General features: G+C 47.9%; 1 protein-coding gene across 1 annotated transcript in view; it reads left to right on the forward strand.

Moving 5' to 3' along the window:
• Positions 1-19,692, forward strand: part of PAK5 (p21 (RAC1) activated kinase 5) — a 36,144-nt gene that overhangs the window by 5,743 nt on the left and 10,709 nt on the right. Inside the window, exon 2 of the mRNA XM_061989254.1 lies at positions 14,260-15,057. Within this exon, the coding sequence (XP_061845238.1) occupies positions 14,260-15,057 (798 nt within the window). The remainder of the gene's footprint in view (positions 1-14,259; positions 15,058-19,692) is intronic.

Consider the following 19,692-nt stretch of genomic DNA (forward strand, 5'->3'; position numbering starts at 1 on the left):
TTCCAGTCTCAGTTCTTATGTGAATTATCTTCATCTGCAAGTGATTACGGTCAGATTTGCCATTGTCACAGAATCAGAGAATCTTAAGGGTTGGAAGGGACCTTGAAAGCTCATCCAGTCCAACTCCCCCTGCCAGAGCAGGACCACCTAGAGTAGATCACATAAGAACTCATCCAGGTGGGGTTTGAATGTCACCAGAGAAGGAGACTCCACACAACCCATCTGGGCAGCCCCTTCCAGTGTTCCTTCACCTGAACAGTGACAAAGTTTTGTGCTTTAAGGCAGCCCTGCTTTCAGTTTATATTAATCACTAAACGGGAATGCATTGGGTGCTACACAGTGCCAGAAGAAAGTAACATTTAAGTACAAGCTTTCCTGTCAAAGGGTCGATGCTTTTCTCTTGGAGACTGTTTGCTTTACCACGTTTTTAAGTGCCAATACTACTTCAGTTAATCCCCATACAGATATAATACCAATATGCCACCTAGTGTCCATGGAGGAAACAGTCACTTGGTGTGAGAGGAGACAAGTTGCCAATTTTGTGTAGCCATGCAGGAAATCCATCCCTGTACAAGGGACAAAAATCTGCCACAGTACAAATAAATGCAGGAAGGACGCAGCTCAGGAGTTGTTTGTGGTTTATATCAGTAGGTTAATACATTCTCATATCTACTGCATCCAACAGAGGAAAGCCAGTTTCATTGCAGGTCCCCCACTGTCAGAAAATTACAGGTTTTTACACAAGCCCTTCAGAAGAATAGTGCTGCTGCCTGTGAAGTTGAGTCTGACGAGGGGAAAAAAGCCTGGGTAAAAGAACAGGAGGAAGTTTTTTCATCTGAGTAGTTTATATGGAAAACAGTTTCACTGTAAGAGTGTCAGCTGGAAGAGGATACCTTTGGGAGATCAGAAGTTGTTTGTTTCATTTTTTTTGGGCAAAACATTTTGGTTTCAAAGATAAGGCAGTCTTGGTTGTGAAGTATCCCAGGAAGCAGCCCAGAGTAGGGCTGTCAAAGTGACTTGTGCTGTGGCACCGCTGTGGCAGGGGCTGCCTGTCCCTCTCCACTGATGGACCCTGGGCAGGGGTGTCAGGTGAGGCGAGAAACTGCTGGAGGACAAAAGGTAGGGAAGAGGTGTGCTATTGCTCCAGTAGCACTAGTTTCTCTTTTCCTTGCATCCTCCTCAGGTCTTCTCCATACATTCAGTGACATTAATTTAAGGAGCATTTGGGCAATGACCTTAACAACATACTATAACTTGGATAGACTTCAATGGGTCAAGCAGTTGGCCTAAGTGATTCTTTCAAGCCCCTTCCAAATGAAATACTCTATGTTTTTCTGTTCTGTTCAAGTCTAAGGAATCATCTCTTCCCATCGTGTTTTTAACTGATGCATTCTTAGTTCAGTGACCTGCTAGTCATGCCCCTTGCTTCAGATGTCAGTAACATCTCTGAAGTGTTCCAAATACCCTACTCCTGCAGATCCTTGGAGGCAGACTGGCACCTGCACCCACACGGTCCCGCTGAGCTTCGTGAGCTCTTCCCTGGAGCGGTGTCAGAGTTTGCTGTCTGCAGGGTGAAGACCCTTTGTCATCTGACCAAGCTTTGTTCATGCAACAGTCGGCATTGATTGGAAACAGTTTGCTTATGCGAGAAAAGATTTACTTTGGGCCTGCAGCAAAAGTAGACAATAATATAGATGACAGGCTTCTGTGAATAAAAGTCGTTTGCTCCGATATAATTAATGAAATAATATTTTTAAACACTGATTGCATCAGCATTTTTATTTTGAGAATCATAGAATGGTGGGAGTTGGAAGGGACCTTTAGAGACCATCTAGTCCAACACCCCTGCAGAAGCAGGTTCACCTAGATCAGGTCGCACAGGAATGTGTTCGGGTGGCTTTTGAAGACCTCCAGAGAAGGAGCCTCCACTTCAGCCTGTGCCTTTGGAGGAATCTTGAAAAGGCAAGGTTTAGTTCTTACAATGAGCGCTTCTGTGGGTGAGCAGAACTTTGCAGTACACTAAGTTGAGGTGGAAAGTAAATTTAGAGTTCACAGTCTCCATCTGCCGAGGCAGACTGACCTGCTTCAGAGCTCAAGAAACATGTTAAACCTGTAGGTCTACACCAAAGGGGCAAGCTCTCAGTGTCGGCCTTTCAGAAATTGAATCTCGTCTCCTCCAGGAATACCAGACTGGGAATATTCTCCAGGTACCACTGTGTAACCTGAAACCAGTCAGGAATTAGATCCTGAACAAGGACACCCGTAATCAGGTTCTTCTTTTAAAGTGGAAGTCAGTTCCCAAAGTCAAATTTATAGGAAACTGTTCCAGTAACTTTTCTCTCTTGCTTGCCTGCGCTGATAAATGAGCCACTCTCCCAGCTCGCTGCCTGGAGATGGAGGGCTCTGGCTCCATCGCTGCTATGGTGTCTGTTGTTTCCTTCTCGTTCGTTAAGCTAAGCTTTTTGCCCCCAGAGCTTCCCTGCACTGACCTGTGAGATGTCTGGGGCCAGAGGTGGATCAGGCAGGTGGAGGTGATGCTTCGGGACGGTTGCTGCAGCAGTAGGGTCTTTCCAGTTTCTGTACTGTGGCAGCGATCCCTCAGAGCAAAATGTGGAAAAGAAAGGGTAAAGTGTAAGTAGTAAATGCTTTCTGCAGCAAATATAAAAGGCCAGATGTGTTTTACCAAGCTTCAGTCAAATAGTCCAGGGCTCAGCTGAGAACACCGATGGGGTAAAACACTGCGGGAGGTTTGCGCTGCTGAAGTCTCTCAGGTAGAAAGTTGTGTTGATGTCAGGAGATGGTGGTCAGCGATGGGGAACACTAGGTGGCAGCAGGAATTCTCTGGAAATCCATCTCCCTGCATGTCAAAAGTAGATCCAGACAGGAAAGTAATGGGAAATGTGCTTGGGCGTCCTGGTGGCATTTGCTCAAAGTAGACGTTTTAGGCCTGTTTGGAGCAGCTCTGTGGAGGGGATTTCCATGTAAAACTAGTGGTGCAGCATTTACACTCCACATCAGCACTTGGGCAGTGTTTGCTACTTGCATGTCCATTTAACCATATGATGACCATAATCATTCAGTGACCACCTTTTGTGCATCTCCGTGTTCCTATTCCTGGGTCTGGTAATGACCTTGGTTGGATCCATTGTAGTCCGGAGCAGAAACCATACCCGTTATAGTCCCATTAAATTACATTCTGTAACTGAACAGTCAAGTTAGTTTTGAGTTTAGCACAAAAAGAGTAGCTGGATGAGGGGGAAAATAACGTTGCCAAGAGCTCTCTTACCTGTGGAGCTAAAGTTCCAGGTGCAAATGTGGGACTTTTTCTGTCTCCTGCTCTGACATTATTAGGTCTGGGCTTTGGTGGCTCTCTAGGAATTTGAAAGTGCTTTGCTGCACTTTCTTTCTTGTCTTTCCCTTCACTCAGGATTCCATTACACTAGACAAGTGCTGGATGTTGCTGACTTGCCATCAGGCACTTTCAAATGCCTTTTCTGTTGTCTGTGGGATGAACTGTGCAGGTCAGAAAAAAAAAGAGAAGCATTTCAGATACAGGTCTTCAGAGAGGAAAAAGCAGATGGAAGTGTTTAGGATGGTCATTTCTGCTTTTTGACTGCGAAGATCAGATCTAACGGGCTTTAGTTAGCCATCAGGATCACACAGTTAAACGATTAGCAAGAGACTGTGAATGCTACAGGTTTGTGGTCTGAACAGCACAGTAGTTGCTATCAGTGTCCTATCTAATAATACCGACACAGCACAGGTGGAGATGCTTACTGGGAAGGTATATGCTTCCATATGAAGTAGCACTTCATATATATCATGGCATGTGTAAGTAGAGGAAGCCGGTTTAAACACACCAGCTTTTGTGAATCGTGCCAGGAAAAGGCTGTGGGGCAGGCTGTTGGGTCTGACTGCATCCCACACCCCGGGCTGGGGGGGAGCAGCCCTGTTTCTCCCTTGGCAGCAGCAGCCGCTCATCCCTTGTCCTTCTGCCGACTCTGTGCTGTCTGGTGGGGCTGCAGGAAGGGGAGGGAGCGGTACTTTGTCAGGCAGATTAATTTATTAAGCACGTCAGGACCAATCTGGCGCTGGGGACAGTGCACTCGGCAGAGGCTGCAGCCCGGCAAATCAAATCAAATCGAGATTACTCTAGAAATGTTTCAGCAGTTTCTTGTAAATGAGCTATTGTGGTGCTGTGCCAGGCATTGTCCCTGCAAATTACTCTGCTGCAGAGCAGCCTCTGAAACCTTCTGCCTCGGTTTGTTCCTGTCAGGAAGGTGTTTGATTTGCACTTGTCATTTACAGCAGCGAATAGTTAAAAGACCAGCTGGGGAAGCTCCTCTTGTCTTTCCTCTTGCCTGCTTTGTAAATTTGACCTAGTGCTTAGGTTTCTCTGCAGGGCCACTCTTTATACTCTGTCCAGACTTGCAGGTGAAAAGCACTCAGTGGGAGTCAGTTCCAGTCACTTAGGACATTCCTATCCCTCCATTTCCCACTTAATAGCTATCCTTAAAAAGGAAAACTACTACACTTCCTTGGAACAAAGCATTCTGTAACTTACAATGCTTGTGGAATTCTGTGGGTTTGTTTTGTTAATACAGATTGTTGAATTCTCTGAAATCAAAGAAAAAGCTTTCAGGAAAAGACGAAGGAATCCATCATACTCAGGAACATCAGGGGAAAAATCACACCTTACATGTGTGTGGCCAGGAAGGCACAAATGTAGTGAAGTATCTTCAAGGTAATGTTTTTAAGGCCGTGGGCCTGAGGCTTTTTTTTTGGTCATGGCACTTTCTGAAGGGTGATTTCTCCCGACTGGCTCTTCCCTGCCGGCATGAGTCATCCCACCCTTCCTCTTAACTGTGTTAATCCAAATCCCCCAGGATGGGATTGCTGTGGGTGTCTTGACCCCAGGCTGTACTTTGCTGAGCCCCATCGATCTGGGAAGCGATGGCTGCACAATGGGACCAAAATACTCGTTGGCATCTTCTACCCGCTGCTGTCACCTGGTGATTTATGAAGTGGGAAGGTGGTTCTCGAGCTGCCCTGCCTATGCTCTCGAACAGAAATGTTGGCTTAGCCTTCAAGTCAACAATCTACATCTACAATATGTAAAGCCTCTTTCACTGTGGTAAATTGCAGGGGAAAGAGGTAATACAGGTGAAATTGTTTCTTCTAAATGCTGAGGCTGTCAAAAACCCTCATTGTAATTAAAAGCGGGGAGCTGACCATGACCACAGCAGAGTGACCAGAGAGCCTCTGCCCTCCTAAGTACATGCACCTACAGCAGAGCTGTCAGAGGAAGGCAATTACCTCCCTAGCTAAAAGTGTTATCACACTGGAATTTGAGTGTTTCAGGAAGCTCCATCAAACCACAGCCAGGAATCTTTCACTGAGAAAAAAGCGCCGGGATCATTAATTGGGTTAATGCTCCATCAAGCTTGCATTTGTTAATGGGCATGCTTAGGGCAGAGGGGAAACTCCTCTGAGGAACTGCCATCTGAGCTACAGAGGCGGTTTACGCCCTGGTACGGCTTTGGGAGTCACTGACTGTGCATCTCTTCGGGCTTTTTTGCTTGGCATTGTCGATCAAGAGCAAACTGCCTTCTCCGTGGCAGCAGTCAGTAGCCCTGTACCACAGTGGTCATTACAGTAAACCTACAGGGTGGTGATGAAATGGTTGAAATGATGAGACCCTGACTTTTGCACCCCCACCATAGTATAGGTCTCCTCTCCTCTCCTCCTGAAAATACCACACACTTCTGATCCCTAGAATAAAATCTAGTGGTGTCACATGCCTTGGCTGTAGAAATACTTCATTTTTCCACTCATATCAGCCCTGGGAAGACTCAGAGGATGTTGTGTCCCACCAGTTCCCAGCACTAGTCACGTATAGGTGTAAAACTGCTGACTCTGTGTGTTTGGAGAGGTGGTGACTGAGTGCTTAATTCTTGCTGCTTTATTGCCTTTTTGTGAAAAATGGGGGTTTATTTTCCTCACACTTCCCCCACATAAAATGCAGAAATATATCCCAGTCTAGGCTGCAAATATTAGTTGTAAGGACAACTGGCTGATAGAACATTGAGGTGGATGATGATTGTCTTGTGGCTGCACAGAGGATTTCAGAAAACTATACAGCCACTGGGGCTAACCCCAAGCCCCTGTAAGGTCCTCTTGTTAACTCACTCCCCTGCAGTTCCTCCACTAGCGTTGCACCAAGCTCAAAGGGATGGGCAGCAGAGTCAGTTCACCCCTGGTTTAAGATGCATTTTTGTAATGCATTGTGCTTAGAAAATGGTGATGTCAGAACTGAAAGAGGCATCAAGGTTGCAACCACTCGTTGCTTCGTGGCCTGCGCTCTGCACCTGCGTCGTGGCTGAAGCTGAAGAGCTGTAGTGCAGACAGGCATCGTTCCCACCTCTCTCCCATAGCACATCAGTAATCCAGACACACACCAGTTCCCAAGACCAGATTCCTGAAGTACCAGTTACAGATACTGGAGCTCCATTGCTTTATAATAACTACCTTTAATTCTGTCATTTTTATTTGGATGTAAACCTGTCCAAGTCACACACAGCCCTGGACCCAGGGCTCTGACACGTCACGGGTTTGCAGTCTGCTGCTGTCTTGGTATTACAAGGCTGAAAATCAGAGTTGCGTTTCTTAGAGGGAAGGATTTCTGTCATCTGACCCAAATGTCCTCAGCTTGCTTTGTGTTTTTTAACCGCCTCTGAAGTCCCATGAGTTGGAAAGCTCTGAGATTCCACCGCTGCAGAGTTGCACCAGAAGCACCATGGGATGCTGTGTGGTGAAGAAACCACACCAGCGGTCACTGGACCACTGCTGTACCTCAGTAAATCTTACTGAATTTGCACATTTTACTGAATTTTCTTTACACCTTCCTTGTGTGAGCAAGGAGAGAAAATTCCAGTAGCACAGAGGGCACGTGGCTTTGAAAGGGGGAGAATAAGATGCCTAATCTTACTGGTATTCAGTAGCAGTGCTGGCCACAAGCTTTCCCAGTCAGTGATCTTTTACTTTTCCTGCCAGAAAAGGTTAATTTGGCAAGATAGGAAAGTTTGACTTTGACTGACAGATGTTACATGAAATACAACCAAAAAGCTGCAGTCTTTGGGGTGGTTTGATACAGCTTTCTGGCTTTGCAGGTCGCAGAATCTTAAGGGTTGGAAGGGACCTCGAAAGATCATCTAGTCCACCCTCTCTTCCAGAGCAGGATCACCTAGACAATTGCTGTCAACCTTAGGAAAATGCAACACTATTAAGAGGGCAATTAAAACTCCTGCAGTTATTGGTTTTGAGGAATTTCATTTTGTGGGACGTTTTGCTTTTTCATCCCATCTTGGGAGAAAAAAACCAGTTTGAAGTTCTTTGGGTTTGAGGTTTCTCCACCGCTTTCCCTTTTAGGTGCTTGTGTAACTGATCAGTAGTAAGTACACTAACTTTCTCACTTAGAGACTTCTAAGTTGCATTTTGCTCTGTTGTGTGTCTGAGAGATCTGTGTATGCATATTACCTGTAAAGCTGCTTGTACCTAATGTGTTTAAAATAGACCCAGGATAGTTATTTGTGACAGTTAATGTTCTCTAGTAGCATTTCCAATGACATATAACAGCTATGTTCGTGTATTTTAAACCCAAAAGAAGAGGAAAAGTTACTAAAATGAAGCCATTTCAGGGGAATTTTGATACTAAATATTTTGTTAAAGTTACTATCTTTTTAAAATATCAAAGGAATTAGCAGTGAGTGTGGTTCTGATGAAATGTTGCTCTTGCTGTTGTGGCAATTAACTTTTAGAACTACTCTGAAGTGGGACAAATTACACAGTGCCATTTTTGGTTAGCCTGTTTTGTTATAGTTTTCCGTCGTGTTACTCTTGAAGAGCTGTAAGCATCTGGAACTGGTGGTGGTGGCTTATTGGACTTCTCTCAAACCTTTAGGTGTACCTTCGTTTTGATCCGTCGTTTTGATCCGTCGAGTAGTGTCTTTTCCAGCCTGAGTAAATTTTGCTTCTACATCATCAATGTAGGTCATCATCATGTAGATCTTTGAGCAATTAATATGTGGCCGTGCCTATGTTTTCTCAGCTTCTCTCCTGTCCTATGTTGCTGCCAGTATTGGGTTAATTAATGAGACAGCACTGGGTGTATGCAGCTGGAGGCTGCTTGTTACCAAGCTCAGGTCTCTGCTCTGCAGGGACTTTGCTGCACGACAGCAGCAAATTTGGTGATGCCCGTGTGGGCTCAGAAGTGTGAGTGCAGAGCAAATGGATGTATTTCATGGGTCTGGGTCTAGCTGGTTTGCAGCAGCAGGAACCTGACCAGGACAGGACATCTGGCCCCTTCGGTGCAGCCCTGGGCAAGTGCCTCCGGAACACGCTGCAGAGCTCAGCCCAGGGCAGCCGCAGCCTTTTGTCAGGCAGCACTTGCAGAAGCAAGCAGGAGATGTTTTTGTCTGGGGGAGGCACGGGAAGGAGTCTCTGGGACCCATCCCTCCTCCAAGGGAGATATTGTAACAATGGATGTTTTTAATCCATTGAATTTAGCAGAGAGACTTGGACACAATCCTGGAGTAACACAGGTGTTGAATAGCCCAGCATTATCTACCATCTCTACTCTGGTACTAAAGAGACCAGAATGTTTGGGGGAGTTTATACAGAGGTGTATCAGCCTCCCTGAGGGAGGTATTTCTGAACTGATGTTGCCCACTGTGACTTTCTTCCCTCTGAAAGTACAGAGTTACGTGCAGCGAGGTGTTGTTACAGGGGATGTTTGCCTCTCACGTCATAGCGTGAACAACACCACTTTGCTGCCGTCGGCTTCTCTGGGGAGGTGACAAACTTGTGCAGCGATAGTGGGTGGACAGAGTAAAAGTTGTTTTTGTTGAGTCGGCTCTGGTGATGAACACATCCCAGGCATGGTACAGCACCCTGGGCTCGTGTCTGCAGGCCCCTGCCCTCCCAGCTGGCAGACACAGAGGCGGACTTGGCTGGGTTTTTCATTTTCACTTCTTTGCCTGATTTCACTAATCTATGCCTTGCACGAGAAGGGTCCGTTTAAGAGCTGTCCCAAACAGGAATTTCTGGACCTCCTAGAAAGGGATTAGAGAAATTCATGAGCCACAATCGTGGCTCACGTGCTCAGACAACTCACAGCAAGGGGCAGGCGACGGGGTCTTGTGCTCCTGGTTTGTCTGGGTGACTGTGGTGCAAAGTGCACGTCTGGTGCAGGGAGCAGAGATCTGTACCTCCTCGTCCAGCCGAGGCATTTGCAGAACTCCCTCCCCTAGGAGGGAACTGTGGGATACCAGAAACAATTAATTTTCTTAATCATTTTTATGAGGAGAATGAGAATATATAGCACTGGCAAGGAATTCATAATAGAAATTATATACTCTGAGGCTTCCAGGTGTAAACCAAGCTCTAAATTACAGGCTTGGGGAAGAAATGTTCTGACATACTTTCCTGGCTGTTGTATGTTCCTTGTGAGTAGCTCTGAGTAATAGGCATTTTGTAGAGGGGCTGTAGATCAAAACTGGAGCAGATCCCGTAGGACGCTACCGCAGGGTGCAGAGTGATAAATGACATCTCTTCCCATCCAGCGCTGTTTCTTGCCATGTAGTTTCTGTTGCAAAAAGCATGTTTCCAGGGTGATGCTTTAAGGCACAAGAGCCCTAAGCTTTCCACTTAGGTTAATGTTTTGTATTACCCTTGCAGGAGACAGCTGCCCAAAGGCTGCACTTGTGTCTTAACTTACAAATTTGTGTCATCTCTGGTTCTGTCTGAGGGTGAAATTTGGCAATCCCACAGCCAGAGGCACTTAAGGTGGCAGATCAGACTTAAAATGTAGTCTTAAAATCAGACTTAAATATGTAACCTCATATTTGCCCCAGGCTGTTATAAAAAAGCAGGGGTTTGCTGCACACTTGCAGCCATCTCTGGGAGTTTGGAGGATCTACAACTATTCAGAGCTCCTCTTTGCTTGGTCTGAAGTTGCACAGCCTCTTCTGCTGATGAGATCAACTGCAGACCACTGACACCTCTTACACCCTTGGCTGCCCCTACAAAACTCTGTTAACTTCCAGGGACAGCTGGAGTTCTCCTTCTGGCAGTGACAAGTTTTTCTCCCCACACTTACACTTAGATTACTTTGCTCAGATGTGCTTTGTGCACCTTTTTTTATGTGCCTTCTCCTCTATGCTTAGGCTGTGCTTTCAGTTTGCATATAGTGGGAATGAGTGAGGGGCTGTGCTTGCTAGAAGCAAAATCAGAGTTTAGATTGGCTGGCCTTAGGGACAACGTTTGTGTAAAAGACCTGGTTTTTTAAGCCTTTCCCATCAGAGAGGTTTTAAATCCTCATCGATTTCTGCAAACACAGGTCCAGGAGGACAAAAGATGATTTATTCTTAACGAGTGTGTAAAGTATAGTAGTTCTAAAGACAATAAACGCAAGGTCGTATTAGGGCAGAGCAGTTAATTACCCACTTCATTATTGTCAAGGTTAATACAGTATTCGAGCTCAGAAGCTGTTTTTCATCTCCTTTTGGAAACAAGGCAAGACAGCATTTCTTACAGACAGATCCATTATAGCTTATCACCGGAGGACAGACCACTCCAGAAACACGATGAAGGATGTCTACTGTCAGCAGGCTCCGGAGCAAACGCCAAACCTGTCCAGAGAGCAATGGAAATGAGATGAGAGCTTCAGCCCCGTGCTTTAATTCACGGAGATTGCGCCCCGTTGATTTTAACGTATGATGGTAAGGGTAGCGTAAAACCCACCCCCATCCCTTCGCCTGCAGCGACTTCGAAAAGCCTTCAAGTTTAACAGTTTGGAGACCATGAAGTGGTTAAAAGAAATAGAGGAAAACACTGTAGAAATATACAGAGAAGATATGTTTTAAAAAGTAGATTTATCTCCTTATATGGAAACAGAGGTGGTTTTACTCAGTTTACAAAGCCTTTAGAATTGCAAGAACTCGTAGGTTAGGAAACTCAAAGGTGACTTAGCACGATACCTTTGAAGGCGTGAGCTGGATGGGAGTGACGCACGAAGGATCCACCGTAGGATAACTGTGTTTACGTCACTGTCAGCATGGCCTTTTTCTGTTGCATCTTCTTTCAAGGTTTTTGTTGCACTTTCGAAGGTAGAGTTGGAGTTTCCCATCTCTCGTGATCCCTGACGGTGTGTGTTTCAGTCCCGGGAGGCTTTCCCTCCGCTCGCCGTTGCGGCGCACGGCCCCGTGATGCCACGACGTCAAACCCGGACCTTAGTCTTTCCACTGAAGTCATACCTTTGAACCTGGGTACTCCTGGATTGGCATTAGGCTTTCAGGTTTGGGAATCTGAACTTATGGTTATGGCAGGTCTCAATCTCTGACTTCTTTCTGTAAACCCTGCGCTTCCCAGGAAAGCTGCAGGTGCTGGCGAGCCCCTGGCACACGTTGTCTCTGTACTAAACGACTTCAGGACAGGTTAGTACGGCACAACATCGGATCCATTCTTTATAACATCTTCTTTTACTTCTGTTTTTTAGTTGTTGGTGCTCTGTGGGCATCCTTACAAAGCAATTCCTCTTAGTACCCTTGCAGACTTAAGCCCGCTGAGAAGGCACCCAATGTATTTCAGGTTTGTGTATGAACATTTGAAGTTCTATTCGGACAGCAAAGTACTTGACAACGTAGAATATTTCACAGAGGCTCAGTGAAACTCTTGCTAAATTATTTGCTGTATGGTTACTACCGTTCTTTTGATAAGAATAACACTGGAGTCCTCCTTGGAAAAAAATCAAGCTGGTATAGGCTGTCTGATTGTAGCCAGAGGGCATCTCACCTAGATGTCTCGTCTTGTCACTTTCCTAAGTGCTAAATAAAAACAAGCCAAAGCCAATAGAAATATTATTGTTGTTAATAATAAATAATGGTCATAAATTATAATGCTAAAAATTGTTGCTAGCAGTACTAAAGCAGCGACTACTCTGTAGAAAGCACGCCTCTGGTATAGGTAGGTTTTATTCTCCCCTTTGTGCTGGCCTTTTAATTTGCTCATAGTGAGAAGCCTGAAGCAAATTAGAGCCATCACTCTGGCAGGTTGGTGTTTGCCAGTGATCATCCTCAAAATGGTGGGAGGAGAAAAAAAGGATTTTAGTTCTTAATCCCTTGAACTTCCTCAGTTGGTACGAGACAGCACTGAGGTCTGAGAGCTAACCGAGGCTGCTTCATCAGACAGGGCTTTGGAGGAAAACGCTTTTCTTGGAAAACTGAGTTTCCTAGAAGACCATTTGACTACTGGTACTTTTTTATTGAATCATCCTAATGGAAAAGGTGTCTCCCAAGCACGCAGCTGTCTGCAGGCAATACCTAAACCGCAGGGGTCTGTCACCGATGGATTCCCTAACACGGAAACCCTCAGCTGCGTTTTTCTCAGTCTTCCCCCTGAAGGTATCTAAAAACCCTGCTCGCAGAGAGCTCCTGCTGGGAGGAGCAGAGGGGCAAACTCCTCTCTCCTGGAACCACAGAGGCCGCTCTGCTCCCAGGGGCTCCCTCTGTCTCCGAGGGCCTTTTGTTCGGGCACGGCGCAGGCTCCTCCCGGAAGCCTCTCCTTTGCAAAGGCCAGTCCCTCCGAGAGCATTGGATTGGCATTTTACTCCTTGGCACGTGTTTACACAGGGGAAACGGGGGTGACAGTTGGGTATTTCAATCTTGTTTTCAATTATAAGCGTTTCATTGTCAAATGTTGCCGGTTTATTATGTGATAATTAAATATGAATGATGGCACGGCCATCCCGCCAAAGAGGCTGGAGCCGAACGAAACCAGTTCCTCTCATCTCGCTGAATGGCTTCAGAGGCGAAAGGAGTGATCTATTTGCTGTCCCTTATTTTTGCTGTCTTATTGTTTCGGTATCAGTAGCTTGAAAATAGCAAACTAGGCAAGTAATTACGGACATAAATCAGAGCGGGGATCAGCGTGAGGTCACGCTTTGCTTGGAGCCCGGCTTTTTTTACAGCTCCTTTTTGCTGAGCAGCAGAGAAGTACCTTGGTGTTGATTTCTTAGGGATGAAATGCAGATTTGGACAAAGCTTGAGTCCCTACGTGCTTTTGAATGGGAGTTGGGTAGCCTCACCGTGTCTGGAGCGAAGCCTCCTCCGTCTGTGTGCCAGGGTCGATGTCTGATACGCCACGGTCAGCATCCGAAATGCCTCGTGTGACGTGGGCTGGCTGCAGCTTGGCAGAGGGACATCTCCTTTGAGTGACCACAGTGACTGTGTTTGAGAAGTCAGCGAGTGAAATAAGATCCAGCCATAGGTATTTAGCCAAGGCAAATGTGTTTTCAGCAGAGCCGCACTGATTTATGGCCCCGCTCCTTAATCAGTACATCTCATTCTTGCGGGGGTTTATAAATGTGAAGCGGCGCTCGGTGGGAGTCAGCTGCTGAAAAATGGATGCAGCCACGCTTTACACGCTTCAGACGGTACTGGCTAAAAATGGTCCCTCTTTCTTGAAGCGGTGCCGGAGGATCCGTAGAGGACTTTGCAATCTCAGGACAGCGCCACGTGATGCGGATGTGCCAGAGCCTTGGCTGCGCACGGCAGTTCACCGGGTGTGTGTGTTGTGAGAAGAAAGCGTAGCTCGGTGTTTTTTCCCTCTTCCCTGAGCGTCTCTTAGGCCAAGTTAACTCAGAGGCAATCCCCAGGGGTGATTCTGCTACCCGAGAACATACTGGTTTGTAAAACAGATCCCATCTCAGTGTCTGGTAAAGTATATGCTATTTTCCACTCCAGCACTTGGTGCAAATAAGACGTAGAAGTGACCGCTGAATGATTTCTGTGAGGCTTATCCGTACCCCATCAATCAGATTGTGCCCACCAGCTTGGCTCCATGCGGGCAACCGAATAACAACCGAAAAATGAGCGGTTTTAAATATCTCTGCCGTTGGCTGCCGAACACCCACCTCTTAAACCGGGCTTTTTGAGAGCGTCTGCGTGCCAAATCCCAGCTTAAGGAACACACCGAGTTTAACCCTTGTTTGTTTATTCATTTCTGCATGACCTGTGGTGTTTATTGAGGTTTTTGTTCTCAGGCAGCGGGTTGTTCTGAGGTACGTGACTTGAAGAACATAATATCTCACTACGGGTATTTTGGGGTGAACCGTAGGCTTTTTTCATTCCTGTTTTTCTCGCTTAGATATTGCAATGAAAATCAGCGTTTAATCAAAGCAATGTTCTTTTTTTTCCCCCCCAGACTATTGTTAGAGGAAACAAGCCTCGAAAAGATACTTCAATCAACGGCCTGCTGGAAGAGTTCGACAACATCTCGGTGACGCGATCCAATTCCCTGCGGAAGGAAAGTCCTCCCACCCACCACCAAGGCAACGCCAACCACGTGCCGAGGCACCAGGAGGAAAATGGTTACATCACGTATTCCCAGTACTCCAGCGAGTCCGATACTACGGCAGACTACGTCGTGGAAAAGTATCGAGAGAAGAGTCTTTACGGGGAAGAGTTAGACAGGTACTACAAAGGGAGCTACGCCGCCAAGCAGAACGGGCACACGGTGAAAGTGACTTCCCGGGACGTCTATTATTCGGAAGTGACGCCCCTGCAGTCAGACCTTTCCCGGTTCCTCCCAGATTACCACCCGCACCTAGAGACAAAGGCCAAACCGCTGGAGTACGGCGGCCTAAAGCTGGAGTATCAGCGGATCCCCAGCGGATCGTCCCTGGACTACAGAGATCCCTTTCCTTACACCCCGTCCCGAGCGTCGGTGCAGAGCGAGTGCCCCAAGGAGAGACTGGAGTACGGCGACGGCGACTGGGGCCACGGCCCGGGCAAGGATGACTACGACAAGAGGCCAAAGTCGTCCTACGTGGACCCGGCGAGCCCTCAGCCAGCCATGAGGCAGAGGTCCAGGTCGGGCTCGGGTCTGCAGGAGCCGGCCATGCCCTACGGAGCGAGCGCTTTTAAAGCACACCAGCAAGGACATTCCTACAGCTCCTACACCTACCCCCGCCTGTCCGAAACCGCGGCGGGCATCACCAAGGTAAGGTGGCGTCCCCTCTGACGGTCCTGTCCGGGCAGGTATCAACCTCTCCGGAAAGGGAGAGCACAAAAGGAAGGGGCGAGGAGCCATGCTCGGGCGTGGGGTGCCAAAGGCAGCCGGCATCATCCCTGGGAGCTGCGCGGCTGTCGCCTGCCGGGTGTAAGAACCCAACCGCTTCACTCGGGTGTCTGCAAATGGATGTTGGAAGCCAGGGTGTTTAAGGTGTTTGCTGAAAGGCAGCTCTGGGGAGGCCCGACGTCTGGGGGGTTACTCGGGATTCCCAGTCACCCCCGGTTCTCTGACGGTCTCGGTAGCATTCGGGGTTTATACGCCCACGCAGGTCTGAGTGGGAGGGGAGAAGCTGCTCTGCTCTGCGTGTCAGATGCTGTCCTATTGGAATTACTACTGTGCAAGGCTGAAACCTCTGTGTTTATGCCATTTATGCTTTATTAACCTTCTGCTACTAATGAGAGTAGGGGTTTACCCATCTGCTTTGTTTATAAGCGATGAAATGAAATCAAAGCAGCTTATCCTCCCCCGAGACATTTTAGATGCAGCTTAAGAAAACGAGTTAAGGTACCAAAAAGCATTTCAACCATGATATCTGCAAGCAGCTCCTCTGCAAAAAGGTGTGGCCTGCTGTGCCTTTTCTAAGTCACATGAGGAGTATTACCCCTATAAGCTGTCCTAACCTACTTTCTGTAGTTTGCCATAACTATTTGTCCAGTTAAGGATAAAAAAAACTTCTTCTTACACATCTCGTCATGTAGCTACAATGAGACCCACTTAAGCATCTAATATTCTGCAAGAGATGTTTTTCTCTCTCAGTGTAGATTGCGGTGAACATTACCAAGTTCCCCTAGCAACGAGTGTTGAGATGATGGCTCATTTTTCCAGGGCCATAACGGCCTGGGGTTGCTGTGACCAAACGTGCTGAGGGTAGGTGGCTTGTTGGGGGACGAGATGCTGGCTAATGATGATCTGAGCAGTGCATTTTCTCCCTGACTCTGTGTACCAAGACCACGGTTTTTGCCAGCTGTAGGCCCAAAAGAACTCAGGTCTCTGCAGATCCGGAGCCTTACGCCCATGTCTCGCTCGCTCAAGTTTGGCTGCTTTTGGGGTGCAAGAGGGATCATTGCCCTCGCAGTAAAGGGAGAGAGATGAATATGTATTCCACGTTGCATTTAAGCACAGAGCTGGGCTTTGGAGGCCGAGGAGAAATCGTGGGAGGAGGAGACAAATTATCAGGTCTCTTTGCAAGCCTCAGGGTGCGGTGGGAGGAGGGGGGACGCGCGTGGGTAGTTCTGTGCGGCATTAAATGCGGGTTCTGGGAGTTGTGAGGAAAGCCTAGGGGGGGCCGTCTGCCATGTCTTTCATTGAATACAATCATCTTGTCAGAGTTTAGTGAGGAGAAGGGCAAATCTGGCAATCCATAGACTCTCTCGCACCCGCTTTCTCCGGTTTTACGGCATTTGACAGGGCGGAAAGCCGAGGTGTGTTTTACAGGACTTTGGAGCGTTGCAGACGCTGTGAAAATACCCCATTAAAATGCAGTAACAACTGTTAGGAAAAAAATAAAAGATGCCTGCATGTAAGTTTCACTGTGAGCTGTCCCTCAACTCAGAGCATCTAAACCACTCCTACGGCCTTGCTGTATCGAAACTCGGTGATTCACCGTTCAATACAGCAGCTTGAATTCCCAAACCCGTCCCCACGGCTCCTGGAAGCCAACAGCATTTTCTTGGTTCGGATGATTGCTGACGAGTCCTCTTTCGGGAGGCGTTAGTAAGCTAATGGTTCATCCAGTGGGCTTATTAAATGAGCATCAGATCTGAGATGGGATACTTCACAACTGAAATTGCCCTTAAAACGTGATTGAAAGGGGGGAAAACTGAAGCAGTGAAAAGGTCTGCAGCCGCAAATGTGTGACTTCAAAATGCATTTATCGAAGGGGTTTGTTTTGGCTTGTAGTTGTGAAGAGCAGACTTGTTCCAGTATTGTTTGCAGGTGATAGATGTCAGACAGATCATACGTCTGCCCTGTTTGATCATCAGTGATTTCAGAGGTGCCGTGTCAGAACGCTCCCACCGTGCTGGACTTGGCTCGCACTCTGCAGTGGGACCACGGAGGGAGGTGTAGGAAGGTGGAGGCTCAGGTTAGGTTCCCTGTAGTCCACCCCCAGCTGCTCACCTGCAGCCCGACTCTGTTAATGCTCACTTGGGGTGGCAGGGCCTGAGGTAACACCCACACAGAGATTCTGTCCTCAGCGTTGCCACACGACATCACACTCGTCCCGCTGGGTCTGCTTAGTTTTGGACGCTCTGAATTGTGTATTTTCCTTTTACCCTCTTCATTGCACGCAGCCCTCTGAACTTTTTGCATGGACCCTGTTATTTTGAAGCCACTTTTCCCTGTCATTTTCAGTAGCAGCTTTCTGTGAGCCTCTCCCGTCCCTCCTCCAAGGGGCTGTGGTTTCAGCTCTGCCCTTTGCCGCCTCGTGCTGCTGTAACCTAGCAGAAACATCTCTCTCTGAGCTGGCCGCTGCTCAGGACCGCCAGTCTTCTGCCGTGTATTTTGCAGACACTCTGTGCCAGGAGGACATTTCCAGCCTGGTGAAGGCAGAGCCAAGCCTTTCCTATCAGAAACCCGCTCCTTTTTTGCCATGTTTTCTCGTTCCCACACGGGTACCTTTCCACAAGCGCTGCCCGTCACCCCCGTGCGTGGAACAGAGTCGCGGTGATTCCCGCCAGTGAAGCAGCAGCGAGTAACCTTCCCTCTTGCAGTCTCCATGAGGTTTGGGCACCATCCCTTCCACTCCTTTTACTTCAGCAAACTGAACCCTAATCAAACTGGAATGTGGTTTAGGTTTAACTGAGAGAGGGGAGCCCACCTCTGCGCTGGGAGGTCACGGGCTGCGGCCGCCGAGCCGCAGCTGCCACCTCTGCCGCAGTCCCGCTGCAGCGCACAGGGCTGTGTGCTCTGCTGCAGGCTGCTGCAGGGACACGCAGGTGTTCTCCGCACACCCAGCAACCAAACGGAGCTTAAACACGGGGTTACGTCCAGTTTTTAACACGGGAGAGACCCAGCAGCAGAGCACTGCCACACCCCGCCGTGCCGCAACGGATGTTGTGTCAGGGCTTCGGCTGCTCCTTTGACCTGATCTTGAATGAGCACAGGACTGGTTTCTTCTTTCCTTTGTAGTAGATGAAGTGTTTCCTTTCAGTGGGTAGAAGCGTTCAGCAGCAGAAATAGAACCGTTAGTGGAATGGAGCGTGTTGGGTTTGGCCATGACGCAAAGCACCGCGTCAGGACGCGGCCTCGGCTCGTTTACTCCTTGCAGCTGCTGACTTCATGAGATCCGGACTGTGAGTGGGTTTACGATGTACTGTAACCTCAGAAAGCTTTCCAAGGTTCTCAGCGAGCACAGCAAACCGCTGAATTCTCATTTTCCAATCTCTCTCGATGCAGAATTGCCTTTTGCCTGTGCGTTCAGCTTGGGACGGGCTCAGAAGTGTTGGGCGTGAGCGAAGCCTCAAGTAATGAGTCTGGATTTATCCAGTGTGAATGTCTAGGCAAGGCTTTCCCCAACTCAATAGTTAAAAGAAAATGGGGTGTTCACAGCTAGAGCAATAATTCACGTGTCCCCTACGTGCACAGATATATAGGACAGGGCTAGATGGAGTTCCCCTCCCTCTGCCAGACCATCTGAGCCCTTTGCCACGGTAATTAGTTTGGCAGACGTAACGCCTTTCACGAAATCCACAGTGTCTCTGACCCCTTTCTATTTCCCTGCAACCTCCCCCCGCTTAAGCGCAACGATGGCTGCAATCCTGGAGATGTTCCGCTTAGACAAAAGCAGCAGCACCTCAGGAGGCGGGATGGCGTGGGCAGGAGCAGACTCCAGCCTCACGTTTTCGAGGGGAATCTCTGAGGACGCCTCTCTGGAGGGGCACGTGTGAGGTAGGGAAGTGCTGATCTAACATCGCCCTCGGAGGCTTTTCTCCCCCCAGCCGCAGCTCACAGCTCCTCGCGGCCGTGCAGCCCAGCAGCCCACAGAGATAAATTGATGCTGCGGCAGATTTCTCTCCTCTCTCTCTCTTTTTTTTTCCTGCAGTCTTAGCATAAAATGGTCAAATGATGTTCCACCGCAGAATTCAATTTCACAGTTCAGTTGGGTCCTTGATTACACTGCCAAATTCAGATTAATGTGCGTTTAACTAACATGGATCAGGGACTCCTGGCTGGCAGCCAGCAGCAGCAGCAGCGACCGCGAGCCGTGCGGGGTTTGCCGCTCCGTCCGCCCGCGTGCCGCTGAAATTGATTGATTAAACGAACTCGTCGCCGTAATCATTTGTAATTGTGCTACATCACGAGCCCGTGTCGAACCACCCTCCTGCCCCGAGGTGCTCCACACATTGTCAGGAGTCACATATGTTCTGTCATAAACGTGGAGATGCTCTTTTCCAGGGGAGAAGCAATGCGGTTTTGTTTTGGGTGGGGATTTTGTATCTTGTACCTTTCCTTCTGTGGGTTTTTTTAATGTTGGATAGAAGCAAACTATTCCATTTGTGAGCGCGAAGGATTCGTTTGCTTTCAGTGTTGAGAGGCTTAGGAAAGCTTGGCAAATGAAATAGA

This window comes from Colius striatus, chromosome 2 (genome assembly GCF_028858725.1).
Source record: "Colius striatus isolate bColStr4 chromosome 2, bColStr4.1.hap1, whole genome shotgun sequence".
In the NCBI taxonomy this organism is placed as follows: Eukaryota; Metazoa; Chordata; class Aves; order Coliiformes; family Coliidae; genus Colius; species Colius striatus.